This window comes from Chelon labrosus, assembly GCF_963514085.1.
Source record: "Chelon labrosus genome assembly, chromosome: 19".
Taxonomy (NCBI): domain Eukaryota; kingdom Metazoa; phylum Chordata; class Actinopteri; order Mugiliformes; family Mugilidae; genus Chelon; species Chelon labrosus.
Genome location: NC_140352.1, coordinates 19,080,279 through 19,096,126, shown reverse-complemented (window position 1 = coordinate 19,096,126; position 15,848 = coordinate 19,080,279). Strand labels below are relative to the sequence as shown.

The window sequence follows — 15,848 nt, the reverse complement described above, 5'->3', positions numbered from 1 at the left end:
ATCTGACAAATTCTATCTAAAGCAAGGATTTGCACACTGAGAAATATAGAAGAAATATTCTGTCATCTTTGTTGATACAGTTGGGTTCAAAATAATAGCAGTCCAACATCACTAACCAGATCAATTGCTGTTTTTGATATTAAAAAAATAATTCACTAGTAGGTGTAGTAGAGTAACAGAAAACTAACAGGCCCAAGTCATGACATGCATGCTGCTGATTCTGTGTAATTTAATCATTCATTGAAAGGGGTGTGTTCAAAATAATAGCAGTGTGGAGTTCAATTAGTGAGGTCATTCTTTCTGTGAAAAAGCAGGTGTCAAACCGGTGGCTCTTATTAAGAATGAAGGCAGCAAATGATGTATATGCTCGTTATATTGCATTTCTCTCTGAAAATCTGAGTAAAACGGGTTGTTCCAGACATTGCTCAGGAGAACAGCGTACTTTGATTAAAAAGTTGATTAAAGGGGGGAAAACATATAAAGAAGTACAGAAAATGCTAAGCTAAAATACTCATATGCTTTAAAGGGCAACCAAAACCAGAAAGACGTGGAAGAAAATGGAAAACTACCATTCGAGTGGATTGAAAAATAACCAAAATGGCAAAGACTCAATGACCAGCTCCTGGGAGTTCAAGAAGGTTTAAAGTTACCTGTGAGTACTGCAGCAATTAGAAGACACCTATGTGAAGCCAAGGTGTCAGAAAGAAGCCCCTGCAAAGTCCCATTGTTACAAAAACGACATGTGCTGAAGAGGTTACAATTTATCAAAGAACGCGTCGACTGTTCTAAAGAGGTGCAACATTTTGTGGACTGGGTCCAGAGGCTGCAGACAGTTTGTCAGAGGACCCCCAAACACGGAATTCCAGTCACGGTACACTGTGAAGCACGGTGGCGCAAGCATCATGATATGGGGATGTTCCTTGTACTATGGTGTCAGGCCTATTTATCGCATACCAGGGATCATAGATCAGTTTGAATATATCAAAATACTTGAAGACGTCATGTCGCCTTATGCCAAAGAGGAAATACACTTGATATGGGTGTTTCTACAAGACAACGACCCCAAACACACCAGTAAGCAAGCAGCATCTTGGTTCCAGAACACCAAGGTATGGAGTGGCCTGCCCAATCCCCGGACCTTAATCCAATAGAAAACTTGTCGGGTGAGAATCAAAAATGCTGTTTCTGAGGCAAAACCAAGAAACGCGAAGGGATTGTGGAATGTAGTTTCTGAAGAAAAATGCAGACACTGCTGTTTTTGGACAGCTTTATATTCCTTTTTCTTCACTTTCTGTTTCTGATAAATATTTCTTCATGTTTTGATTTGGAGTAGAATGTGCAATGTTCCCAATACATTTGCGTGCATGGAAATGAAAGCTATTCTGAGGATTTTGAGCTTTACTCACTTTGTTAAACACACTGCTATTATTTTGAACACAGCTGTGGGTTTCCAGACACCTTCATCATTGAACCTTTGCATGCATGGGATCCTGGCTGCAGTTTCATTAGACGCAGAATAAAACTAAAGCTAGAACACCCCGAAACCACATGTAATACAGGTACGTGGTCTTAATAATGTCAATCACCAATAACCAATAATTTGTCCAGCTTAATATTTTTTTCTGCTTTGTGAAATACAAAATTTAAAAACCTTCAATATCATGTATTCATGATAAAAAATCCACTATAAACTCATCTTGTGTAAGAATATGACACATGATGGAAACTGTAACCGAATACTCACATGGTACAGTTGCCTATGTGAGAATTTCTCCTCCTTTTGCTCTTTCATTACACCTGTAATGACTCCCTGAATGAAAACTAAGTCTGAGTAATAGGGGTTGATTGACTTTGGATTTTTTTTTTAAATCGACTAATATGTGGTGAAAACTGAGTCACTTCACACATAAAAACACAGTAGGAACTAATGCATTGCAACAATGAAATCTATATTCTTGACCTGAATACATTTGTAGCGTCTCACACAAAGGTAGATACGGAGGCTTTTCTGCAAGGTAAGTAAAACTTGGGGCAACTACTGTAGCTCATGTCAACACCATAAACACCGTCAGTCTGCTACTTCTAATATGCGACTTTCACTAGATTTAAAAAACAACAAAAAAACAAAGAAAAACACGCTGTACAATCATAGCAACAAAGTCAACTAATAGAACAGTGCTTAATAGCACTTCACAGCATGTTGTAAGACAGGATAATGTAGCTGGGATAACAATGTACTGCAGCTAAAGGTCTAATAACCGTAGACAATGAAATTCACCAGCAAATTGTTGATTTGCAGCCTCCTCTCTGTTACCACAGGACGTCTAGTGAAGTTGTTAATTGACTGTCGTTGAGAGGCTTTGGACCGTTCCTCTGCTAGCGTTAGCGGATATGTCTTTTCAGATGAGTGTGTTTTGCAGTAATACATTTGTTGTATTTCAGGACTGACTTACATATTTTGCATGTCACCGTAGAATGGGCTAAAACTTTAGTGAAGTATTTTCACACAGTTGAACCGCTGCAAGTTTGCTGCAATTACCCACTGGACTCCTCACCTGTCTTCTCTGAAGCGTCCGTGTTGTTATTGTCACGTGATCAGCGACTAGTCGACTTCTTGCTTAAAGCGTCATGGCGCAGCAGTACAGTCAACTAGTCGGTTAGTCGACTAGTCGGTTCAACCCCTACTGGGTAATACAATTTTCAGTGGAAGGACAATTAAGTGTCTTTCCATATAACATCTAAAACAACATTTAGATCACGCTGCATCAAAACGTCTACCATGGTAGCAGTAATAAAGCCACATAAGGACCTTATATAATGAAAACAAATAAAATGTGTGTAAATGTGTAAATGAAATCATATGTATCACAGTTTTTGATGAGACAAAGCTCTCAGCAGGGTCCTCTCAGCAAACAGACACACATTAAACAGAGACTGCTGCTGCACAGTTGGATAAGCCTTCAGGCGTCATGAACTGAACAGTAGACCGTGAAGATAAACAGCAGTTTCTGCGGCGGTCATAAATGTGACCAGCGACATTAGGGCCAGTCTCAGCACTTCATACCTGAACGGCATTTGTGTGCACGGCATCTCTGCGCGGGCGCTCGGGTCGCACGAGCGTCACCGGTCCTCCGTCTGTGGTGAGATGAGAAGAATGAGACATAATTGTGACGATGATCCACCAAAATACCTCAGTGAATCCTTTAATTCAATCATTGCCGCACTGAAAGTAAATTTCCCTGAGGCACGGTGCTGCCAATTCCATGTGGGTGAATCACAATAGCACAATATTGATCAGCGTAGCCTGTGACCTCTACACCTCCGGACCATAATAAAGGTTTTGTCACCATTTAAATAATGCATGCATGGAATGATGAGTGCATAGGAGGCCAAAGGTGTGGAGGCTAATGATTAAGTTCGGTTACATCATTCCTGGATTAGACCCACGTCACACTGCTCAATTAATTGTATTGTCTAGAGCTTTTATAAAAACTCCTTATAGAAATAAAGTTTGCCAACTCTTAAATCAAAGCATGTCTGCAATATATGTCTGGAATATACTGAATATTTTGCTTACACTTGCATGCATGCTTCAATAAAGGCTCACTAGTAAATCTTACACTGATTACAGAAATGGTTCATTTTATCTGAGTGGGTTTAGGCTTGGAAACAAGGGAGCAATTCATCTTTTTTAATTTTAAAAATGTATCTCTTATTTCCATGCACCTAACACCAACCTCATATTTTAAATGTTACACGTAAGACATTGTGATAAATGTACATGTGAATGCACACAACCATTTTTTACTTAAGGGTACATTCAGTGTAACGAAATATTGACAAAATGTAGAAAGAATAATAAACAATATATGGACTACACTCCAGTGTTAGACTGCCGTGGCTGATATAATGCATTCTCTCAGTGGCTGAGCATTTCATTTGAAAGTCGTTCCCATCTCTCCCCTGTTGTTCTGCTCTTGTTTCTTAAAGTGCTGTGCAGGCCATCACTTTAAGTGTGAGGGGCCAGCGCAATCGTTTTTTCTGATCGCTGCTGTTTTGTTGTTTGCGAAGTTCTGTAAGGAGTGAGAAGGAGAGAGACATGAATGAATGAAAGAATGAATGAATGAAAGGTGGACGTGAAGCTTTGCGCTGAGGCTCGCTCATCTATGTTGAGATGGGGCGCTGATCGTGGTGCTGAAACGTCTTCTTTTGGTCATAAAAAAGTAATTAATCAATAATATAAAAATGTAAAGTTGGGGTGTCAAAGCAACATTCAAATTGTTGTAAACTCATCAAATAAACTTCGTAACTCAGCAAAATGTCAAATATTCACACCGAATGAATAAAGTTACCCCTCCCCCCGCATCACTCTCCCCTTTACGCGCTGCCTCTGGAGCGAGGGGTGTGGTTAAGTGTTACTCAGTGCGCATCAGGTAGCCATCCCTCACTATATATAATGCCGTGAACTGAGAGGAGAGCAGCAAGACAAGGACACCACCGAGGTGACAGCATCAAGATCCAAGTCTAACCGTAAGTTCTCTTACTTTCATTTATGCTCAACTTCATATTGCACTTTGGAGAGATTTTGTGCGTTAAGGTGTCTATATTTTGACTTCAGCAAAACTTATATCCGCAAATGGGGAATCAAGCCGTGGTTGTCTCTCCTCTGTCTCCAGATGGCCAACATGCTCAGATCGTGGATGAGGCTCGCAGCGCTCGTCGTGTGCCTGCTGGTGTGTTTGAGCGCTTTCGCGGACGCCTACCCCCCCAAACCGGAGAACCCCGGGAGTAACGCCTCTCCGGAGGAGTGGGCCAAGTACCACGCGGCTGTCAGGCATTATGTCAACCTCATCACCAGACAGAGGTGAGTCAGGGAGGCTTTATTTGAACTAAAACATGCCCTTCATGTATTTATCTAGTGCAGCATAGTTTGCTTAACGGCTACAAAAACCTTTAGTGCGATGCCAGGTTTCTGAGATCTCTTCATATATCACAAGGAATTGTTTTTGTTTTTGTGCTCTGGTTTGGTCCGACCACTGTCCTCCTCTCCTGATGTGAGGGATTAAAGTCTCTGATTCTAGGACAAGTCTGCAAGGACAGCCACATGATTCACAGAGCCCTCCTGTTGTCTTGCCTTCCCTCACCTAACATCTTTAATCAAGATTTTCAGAAGTTCAGCTCTTGTTTGTAAAGTCAAGGAGCCTTCTTGGTTGTTTTTTTTTTTTTTTTTTTTCACTAAGTCAGAATCAAAACTAACAGAGTTACTGAAAGATACTGAAAGCCGCGGTAGATTTCCCCATCGCTGGGTGTATCAGCTGAGTTTTGTCTTAGAATGAACCCTCCTCCTCTGTGATTAAACTGCTGGATTTATCATTGCACTCAAACAAAAGCAGGTTTACTCCTCAGTGGCCAGAAATTGATTTTTTTTAGTGAAGACACTTCTAAAGACAAAGCTTGCTGTCTTAGCCTTACTGGACTCTCGGCACTGAAGTTGAAAATCCTCCTCTTCTCTCAGATAATTACACATCACATTTGTGATTGAACTGCAGAACTAATAGTGGCTCAAGAGCCAACCCCTGCTTTTTGATTTCCCACAATTCCCAGCGGGGCTGATTGGGTCACAGCAGAGAGCTGGTGAAAGAATGAAAGTCTCAGACTAATATTTAGTTACAGTAATTACATGCTGGTGTTTGATTTATTCCTTTTTTTTTTTTTATCCAGGTATGGGAAGAGATCAGCTCCCGAGCAGGCGGTGGCGTGGCTGCTATTTGGCGGAGATTCAAGCCAAGACACTGACCCACGGTGAGGAAAACATGCCCGTCTTCAATCTTTCTGTCTTTAATTTGTACCCTTTAAAAAAGCACAATCTGTGCCAAAAGATTTTGTTTCATGTCAATATTAAATATTCTGTAAAAGTCCATAATATGAAGAGGTCTTATGGGCCAAACGCCAGCTCCACATTATAATTTTGCACGTTAATCAGAGTGCCTGAAATGAAATGCAAATTTCTGGCCTAATTTGTTGAACCACAGTTGCAGGATGGCATTGCCGCTTATGTAGCCGCTCTTTAGCTCTTTTTAGTTCTGATTAGACATCTCCTTCTGAGGCTTTGACACCTGAGCTGGTAATCTGTCAAAGCTTTCATCCACCACAAATAAGGATGCAAAAAGTACAATTCATGCAATTAAACTGTTTTTTAAAAAAAATTTTTTATCTCTTTTCTTGCAGCTCGGACTACGTTGACCAGTGGTAAACGAGCCCAACCCTTCCTCCTCTCCCCTCCTCGTCCCCAGATGCGTCGATTCACCAACAATCAATCAAAAAAATACATGACAATTGACAACCTGCACTGGATTTGTGACTCTGTGTATTTAATTATTCAATGTGCATGAAAATCTCTGTCTCTCTGTCTCTCTGTTTCTCTGTCTGTCTGTCTCTCTCCTACTCCTTCTCTCTCTGTGTTTTTTTTTGGTTTTTGGTCTGCCTGTCTCAGTCAGTGTATTTGTTCTTTGGCCAAAAATGTAAATAATTTGTATCAGAATCAAACACTTATAAATAAAGATCTGAGTGGAATAAAAGTATTACATAGACACTCTTGCACGACACTCTTGCACTTTTGTTTATTTATTATTATTATTAGTAGTAGCAGTAGTAGTAGTAGTAGCAGTAGTAGTAGAAGAAGAGATGAGTAGTAGTCAAAATGAATGTACTTACGTCTGTGGCCACTAGATGTCACTATATCCCCAGAAAACATATATCTGCCAGTGTGACTCGCTTATTGCGGCTCCTGTGTGGTTCGTTTACAGTCTATGGTTCCTATCGACGACGGGAAACGGGCAGGCGTCAACTTCACGCAGGGGTTCAAGACCAAAAGGCGCATCTGTCCTCTTAGAGCCTTCTCGGACATCCTTTCGGGGGGACAGGGTCAGTGCGCACACAGCTGCCAATTGGCGTTTTAATCAATGGAGTTATTTGTGACAGCGCGCGAGCCGTTTTAGGTAAGGTCTCGTTAAAGATAGCAGCTTGTGTGGGTTGCTACTGCTGCTCGTGAAAGTGACTGCAGAGAAGAAAGCTGCCACTGCTGAATTCTTAGACTGCCTCTCTTCTTCCATTTTATTTATTTATTTATTTTTGGCTGCGTCTCAGAACGAGGAAGCATCCGAGTAAAGGTGACCGGGCAGGTGAGCACTTTAACATTTTGCTTTATTCCAAAGGTATAGAGTGAATTCAGAAGCGTCTCAGAGATGTAGTCCACCTTCGCCTTGCGCCAGGTGGTTACTGGTACAGTCAGTCAGTTATTGTTTCGTTAAAATGTGTTAATTATGTTATACGGCCTGTACAGGAGAGCTGCCGAAAAGATGTACTCGTGTAGACTTTTAAAATTAAAATCCATTTATTGTCAAATCTCACGGAGCCGTTTCTCCAGAGAACTACTCACACCGCGGGCTCGTGCGCCTTTTTTTTCTACCTCCGCCAGCAGCCTCGTGCAGTTTATATGAAGCTAGTCTAAGGTGGCCTCGGGCTATTTGCACCTGTGCGGCAGAGGTGACAGGTAAACACGCCAGCGGTGTCTATGGCGACCTAACTAAGAAGTATTGCCGCCTGTGTTTAATTTTAGTGCTGAAATTAATTCAGTGTTGATAACAAAGACTGGATGGACGTCATGCACCTGTTTGTGGCCATTGCGCATGCCCACACATTCGAGGATGTGCACAGATGTTTGGGCGCTGGTGGCGATGTGTCCAGCATGTAGGATAGGTAGAAACATTATTCAGAGATCAGCCACACTATTCCTTAAGGATGGGATAGGAGAAAGGTATTTGGACGAATATAATGTGAAATATAATATAATAAAGGTAAACATGGCAATTAGTTTTAATCCAAGAGGAAGGTTAAATTTGTATAAAAATGTAATGTTAATGTGGTTAAATGATCTGACGTTTTGAAATTCAAATTCAAACCTTTCATTATGATATCTCTTGATCAATACAATAGTTACAAAAATTAGTTAAAATTCAATTGTCCACTCTTGAATGCTATGAAAACTGAATATAAAATATATCAAATATAAATAAATAATTGAAATCCTGCATCATACACATGCGATGCTTAATAATACAACCATCACCATATTTAATTAATATGGAATTATTATTCACACATGCATATATATATTAATAATTATTAATTATAATACATTTGATCTATTTATTATATATAAAACAAATCAATATCCAGAGCATTATACACTGCTTGGCCAAAAAAAAGTCACCACCAAAGCAAAAGGTCACACACTCTTTCGTTGGACCGCCTTCAGCTTTGATTATAGCGCGCATTCACTGTAGCATTGTTTCCATAAGCTTCTGCTATGTCACAAGATTTATTTCCATCCAGTGTTACATTCATTTTTCACCAAGATCTAGTATTGATGATGGGAGAGTCTGACCACTGCGCAAAGCCTTCTCCAACACATCCCAAAGATTCTCAATGGGGTTAAGGTCTGGACTCTGTGGTGGCCAATCCATGTGTGAAAATGATGTCTCATGCTCCCTGAACCACTCTTTCACAATTTCAGCCCAATGAATCCTGGCATTGTCATCTTGGAATATGCCCGTCTGATCAGGGAAGAAAAAATCCATTGATGGAATAACCTGGTCATTCAGTATATTCAGGTAGTCAGCTGACCTCATTCTTTGGACACATAATGTTGCTGAACCTAGACCATGAGCAACTGCAGCAACCCCAGATCATACCACTGCCCCCACAGGCTTGTACAGCATGATGGGTACATCACTTCATCTGCCTCTCTTCTCACCCTGATGCCCCCATCACTCTGGAACAGGGTAAATCTGGACTCATCAGACCACATGACCTTCTCCCATTGCTCCAGAGTCCAATCTTTAAGTGATCAGGACCACATTTCTTCCTCGAAGATGATGGTTCGCCACTATCCTTCCAGTTTTTAATAATGCGTTGGACAGTTCTTAACCCAATTTTAGTAGTTTCTTCAATCTCCTTAGATGTTTTCTCTGCTTGATGCATGCCAATGATTTGACCCTTCTCAAACAGACTAACATCTCTTCCAGGACCACAGGATGTGTCTTTAGACACGGTTGTTTAAGAAATGAGAAGCTACTCATTGAATTTGTTGGGGTTAAATAACTTGTTGCCAGCTGAAAAATAATCACCCATGCAGTAATTATCCAACAGGAGGCTCGTACCTACTTGCTTAGTTAAATCCAGGTGGCAACTTTTTTTTTTTTGGCCAGGCAGTGTATATGACTATTCTTTATTTTTTCTTCTTTCTTTTTCCTCCTTTACTTTAGAAATGGTTGAAATTGCATTCGCTAAAACAAGGGCATTACACACACAGTGAGGATATTTCTGCAGGGAAGTAGTTGTTGTATCTTCTGTGGTAGCAGAGATACACTGTGTGTTTGTGACATCTTGAGTAACTGCAGAGCAACGTGAAGTACATGTGCTGTTTGTAATGTATAGAAAGGACTGAAGGGCTATTACAGTAGCATGGCTTCAGATTACATGCAAATGTATTTAATAATGTAGAACATCAGACTATAACTGTTTCAGGACTTTCAAAGCTATTCGTATTTGGTAGGAATTTTAATGGAATATTATTAAAATATCAACTTTAAAGCAGTCCAAAGAGCAGCTCTGATAAATACTGAGTAACCGAATAAAGATGTTTGAGTTTCCTAAATATAGCCAGACTGTGTGCTTTAAAATCTAGGGTTTAGACTAACTCTCTTAGGTGTATTGGTGATATCTCCTCTAGACACATTAACTGATATAGTCTGAGAATATTTATTTTGATCTTTTGAAATCAAAGCTCTCACCGTGATAAGGATTTATTTCCCTAAAAGCTCTTCAGTTTATAGTCTCTTCAAATGCAATGAAAATCCCACTGTTGGAATTTCATATCAAACCGCAGTCAGATAGGTCTAATTTCAAAGAGCTTTTGACTGGGATTAAAGAAACTTCTGCCCTTTTATCAGTTGCTGTTTTGGGAGTAGGAGGTTTACCATAAATTTCACTGCCTTTGACAGCTACGTGATCAGCAGGTCTGGTTCTACCTCGACAGACACATTTCCTAAGCACTTCTGTTTGAGGTCTCCACTTAAAATAGAACTCTGCCGACTTTGAAAGCATCTCCCTCACTATAAATACTTTTGGGAAGATATGAATACATTTCGTAAAAGACATTAAGTAAGATCAGATCAGAAAGAAATGGCAGTGGGACAGTGTAGACATTGGGACCATGACACGTCTGACCCTCAAAGTAACCCATACTTGCCCTTAAATGATCCTGTGATATTGGTTACAACTTCAGAGGGATTCAAACAGGTATCCCCGGCCTGATCTTATTATACACAAGATGATATTTGATGTCGTATAAAATCCTTCAGTGGTGCCTGGCTATGACTCTGCGCAGTTTTACTGCTTTGAGCGACTGAGTGATTAATTACTGCATCAAACAGAAATTCTAATCAACTGTAGCTGGCTGAGAGAAAGGATTTAGTAACGGGACCCATTCACTCTCTGTTGCACTGGGAGATTAATCCGAAGTGGTCCACATAGCCTCAGCATCTTTCCCCCAACCTCTAAGGTGTCATTCATAAAAATGACATGCTCATTACTCTCACGCTTGCCACCTCACCCCTTCTGGCACACATCTCCATATATAGAGGCTAAGGCATCAAAATGATGACTGTAAGCTGTCATTTTCTGTGCACTGTTTTCATATGCATTGATTTTTTATATATAAACATGATATTTTGAGCCGTAGAGACGTGGCTGTGGAGAATGCAGCTGGTCCTGAAGAATTACTACTGTGTGTGGAGCATATGTCCATGAGTCCTAGAAGATCAATCCTAAAGAGTTTGGTAATTCACTGACTTTTCAACAAGCGGCATAGAGTTGTCTACGGTATTCATTTTGGTGTTCCCTGGACTTACCACAGGTGCACCTTGAGGTAAACTAAGACATCCCAGATTCTGTTACACAGAACCATCTGGGAAGTTGCCCGTGGACTTGGAAAGGACAGCTACTTTCAAAAGACTACTTGTACAAGCCACAGGCATTGACTGCTAGCATTCAGTGCAGCTAATTAGCATGTGAGTAGACAATTTCTTTTGTGTTTTTTTTTTTTAAGAAAAATTGAAGCATAAAGTCACTCTTAGAATTGACCATCATGCCACCAGTAGTTCCTCAAAGGACACTGAATGGCCCACACCTCTGTGGATCAGCCACAGGCATGTAGCTTGAAGGCAAAATGGATTCTCATGTGATCTCATGATCACATGAATTGTCTTATAATCCTGGTATAATATGAGGTAGACATGTGTGAAATGCACACAGTCTTGGATGGATTGATTTAAATGTTTTCCACAAGATAAATGATTAACAACATCATCCAGTTAGCTTAGGTAACTAATACCTATTGCAATGTGCTATACTCAACAAACGTCTCTGTTTGACAGATACATAGACATGGTGATCTGTCTAAAAGTACAGATTAGCTTTGTAGTATTCAAGTCATAAACTGGACATAACACACAGAGTTTCTCTCGAGAAATTTCAGTGATACTGACACACCTACATTCATATTTCTATGTCCATCATGGCTGCTTCCTCGCAAAATGTGACATAATGAACAAAGATGTTTTAATGAGATCCAGGCAGGGTGGTGATTGTATAGACCCCCTAGGTAGCTCCCAGCACTTTGCCTCAGTCCTTTCACCTCTTGCTGGTATATACATGGCATTTAAATCTAATTACATACTGTATCCACAGAGGGATATGAAAGACCCAGAACACTGAGATGATCAGGATTCACTAAACATCTAGTTTTCCAGTGATGTCTGTTGATGGTGTAAATTGATGTCATGCTGTTTTTAATTTGTTTGTTTATTTAGCAATGCAGCATATACAAAAACACCTTGGAAGATAATTGCATACGAGATAATGAACTTGACTTTACATCTCTTACTTATTTTAGAAGCCCTGAGCAGCTCATGTGGCTGAAATGGCCAATGAGCCCCAAAGCTATTAGTGATTGGTTAATCATTTACAATTAGATTTTCAAGCTGCTTTAAGATAAATTACATTGCAATTTCAAGCTTAATCTGTACCCTGGAAAAATACATGAAGTGTTCTTTTTCCATGCCATTTATTTCTCCTGTCAAACAGTGGTACACTGTGTGTATTAATATGCAAGCGGGGAGCAGAGTGCACCTTTATTTTGAAATCATTCAACCGTGCAGTATTCACTGGCTTTAAATGGCTTTTGAATTTATCTTCTCCTTCAAAGGGCCTCCACACACTGTTTTGATTTGTAGAGGAATTTGTAGTGACTTGGATGTTAATATGATCCCCAGAAGGCAGTATTAAATTAACTGCTTTAATTCTGTTGTCTGAGAAAGAGTTTGGGGTAGAATTTAGTGTGACAAGAGAGAAGCATAAACATTCTGATGTACTCTTTAAAGATACTTGAGGGCAGGAACTCAGAAGAAACTTTTATGGTAGTTTGGATGAAGCCTGAAAAGGACAGTTTTCTAATAATAGCTTAAACTCAGGCAGAATTGTCCTTCTGAGGAAACTACATATTTGCTGCAAGTCTTAACCATGTCAGTTACACATAGCTGGCAGTATAAGGTGAGGTTTTCAGAGGCTGTAGGCCTATTTATAAATTCACACACACACACACACGCACACCACTACTGCTTAGTAGGTATTATGTATTTTGTGGTTATTGTGTGGTCATGATTCTTATGAATCATTATTGTCTTAGTTATTAGGTTAGGTTGTAAAGTTTAATTAAGTCTGTATACAGTTAATCACTTCAAACTTCTTACTCAAATTCATGAAGGACTTCAGGAGCTGTGCCGTTAAACCCTTCCTTTACACTGCTGAATTGTATTTCTAGGCGGTAGTGTGAATATTACAATCTTTTTTTTATTAAATGGGATGGCAATATAAAATGATTTAGTCAGGAAGAGCAAGTCTACGTAAGTGTAACTCAAACCTTTTAATAGGCCCAATTTTAGCTCCAACTTATTATTATTTTACGCATTTTCCCTTGTTGCCATGGCAAAGCGCTGGGGAAAAAGGCAAAGAGCTGCTCATGGTTGTCTTGGATACGACAGTTTCCCTTGTAAAGTAATGAGAAGAGCTGAACCTGTGGGAGCACAGGGTTATTTTTAGGCCTGACGCCAGCCTGCATGTGTGGATTAAGACTTGTTTGGTTGCTGGTGCGTATGTGTGCCTGCTTGCATGTGTATGTGTGAGCATGTCTACAGGCTTTAGTGCAGCCTCGCTGTGAGAGCAGCTCAAGGCGTTTTACACTTGGCATACAAACACCTGAGCCTCTGCTTGTGTCATTGCTGTAGGCCAAACCGTGCTGGTAAATGCAATCTGAAAAAAAAAAAAAACTAGAAAATACAGCATCTTTGGATACAGGCCTTATTGCTGTTGTATGTTTCATATATCTGCGAGCACTTTCCTCAACCACTAGTGGGTATCCTTGCTGAAATACTTGCAATCCTTTAATGCTGACTTTAGTACTTAATACCACGTTAAATTTAATGGATATTTTTAAGGCATGAAATCTGTGTCCTTTGCACTCATAACTGGTTGTGTGACTTGGGTGATGCAGGTATTTTAAATTGGCGTGTTTGGTATGGTGCATTAATTATAGAGGTATAATTACCACACACACCCGCACACACAGACACACACAGACACACACAGCTGGCCACTTGTTTTAATAGACTGACAGCAGAGAGATGATAGCAGGTCTGCAAATGTGACGTCATGGCAGCTGTGCCATTGAGCTGCTCTCTTCGGGCAATACAGTGAGGAAGATAGAGTTTGTATGTGTGCGCGCTGACTAATGGGGACTGAGGGAAAATCAGTCAAAAAGCAGAGACGGTTCCGATACAGCAGATACAGTATTACTGCAGAGACAGACTGACCCACAGATGTAAGATCTTTTTCTTCTGCTGCAGAAAGGCAGATCACTTATTTACACACTGTTCAACTTCAACATTAGCCTTAATGGTGTTTTGTAGAATACCTATTTAAGCTTTGATTGTAGAGCATGATTACTGGTTACATGTTACAGGCTTTTCTCCAAGAAAATGGTACCAATTACCAAGAAAATGCCACCGCTGGTTATGTCTGCACCATCTTGGCTAATTTTGCCCTATCAGTAATATGAAAGAAGAGTGGCAGAGGGAAAGAGCTGAAAAGCTCATGTCCCCCCAATCTCCATTACTCCATCCTCCCAACACCCCCTAAGTGTGTCAGGCCAGTTCGACCATAGCCAAGCTCTGCTGCAATCGGCTTTGACTTCTTAGCTGCCGTGTGGCCTCAGCATGCTTTTAACAAGCTCAGTCAATTCACAGTGCTAACAGGGGATGGCTCGGATAAGCCTGGGGTATGTGGTATTAAGGACTTGATCCTTGATTATAGAAGACCAAGGACCATGGATCAATGCACTCTGACCATTGAAACCAACAGTTGTGGAAATTGTAAGAAAGCAGACTTAGGGCTACGTATGTACCCACACAATACAACACAATGAATAAATTAATGTTCAAGTTCGTTTTACCTGACTTCCATCGTGAGGATGGGCTTTAGAACGACTTTTTTAGGCAATGAAGCTGCTTGTACAACAACATGTATGGTACAAGGCAGTGCGCAGGAGGTTCATGTGCACTCCACGGCTTTGTACCAGAGCTCAGACGTAAACTGCGAGCCTCGGTCAAAGGAGCCATCTGGTTGGGTGCTGACCTAAACCACCCAAGTCTAGAGAAATTGTCGATCTTGGTGAAAAATTGAAAAACAAATTGGCGAACCTTCCCATTTCTGGCAGACTAAAGAGAGTTTAGTGCAACGCCGTCTTCCAATGGTGTAGTTTGCCACTATAGATCTCTGATTCTCTTATCAGTCAGTCCATATGGTAGGGCAAATTCACACTGGTGTAGTTTCTATACCATCTATACTGTTCATCTCTGCTACTGCCTGCAATAATAGAGAATATTTTGATCTCCACACAAATGATTAAAGGAATGAAATTACATACCAGACATCTTTGAGCTGGTGTCCACTGATAACTGAGAAGGTAGGAAAGAGCTAATGAAAAATGTTACCCAATAAGAAGTATTATTTGGTCAGCAGTTGTAAAAGATAAATGTGATTCTGTTGAATGATGGCAAATATTTATTCAGTTTCTTAAATGAATTACCTATTTCTAAAGTTGTAAAGATTCTATTCTTAGAAATCAATCAAATGACAATGAGATAGAAGCTGGCTTTTTATCATGACTCACAAACGCACTTGCACACAGTGACCCTGTGGTGACATTGCTCAGTTTCGACCACCACAGCATTGGTTCCACCCTGGATAGCTATTGTCATGGCAACCAGGAATTAGCATCCTTGGATACCGCGGTCTCTCCCATCAGCTGAGCTCTTTTCTTCCTCACCATTGTTCTTCTTTGATCTCTCTCTCTTTTTCTCCCTCATTTTCTCTCTTACAACCACCCCGTGTTTCCACACAGTCAGAGCCTTCCTGCCTATCACTTGTCTCTTCCTCTTATACTCTCTCTGCAAACCTCTTGCAGTTTTGTTCTTCTTTATTTATTTGCCCACCTTCACGCTTTATTTTTATTCTTTCCGACGGTGTATTTCATAAATTCCGTGTGCCGTGTCAAGACAGTTTTGGATCCTAGGACCATAGACACTTAATCTCCCAGTCTCCTGTCTGTGATGCCTGTTGCCTGTTCTTACTGCGAGAATGTAAAATGGATCAATTACAGTCAACAGAAA

General features: G+C 40.4%; 1 protein-coding gene across 1 annotated transcript; it reads left to right on the top strand.

Moving 5' to 3' along the window:
- Nucleotides 1–4,676: 4,676 nt before the first annotated feature.
- Nucleotides 4,677–6,667, top strand: LOC311504921 (peptide Y; the record flags this gene model as incomplete). Its single annotated transcript, XM_084568262.1, has 3 exons — nt 4,677–4,864; nt 5,722–5,802; nt 6,229–6,667. 3 exons carry the CDS (start codon nt 4,677–4,679, stop codon nt 6,251–6,253), a joined length of 294 nt encoding a protein of 97 aa, XP_084424388.1. The 3' UTR covers nt 6,254–6,667.
- Nucleotides 6,668–15,848: the final 9,181 nt, after the last annotated feature.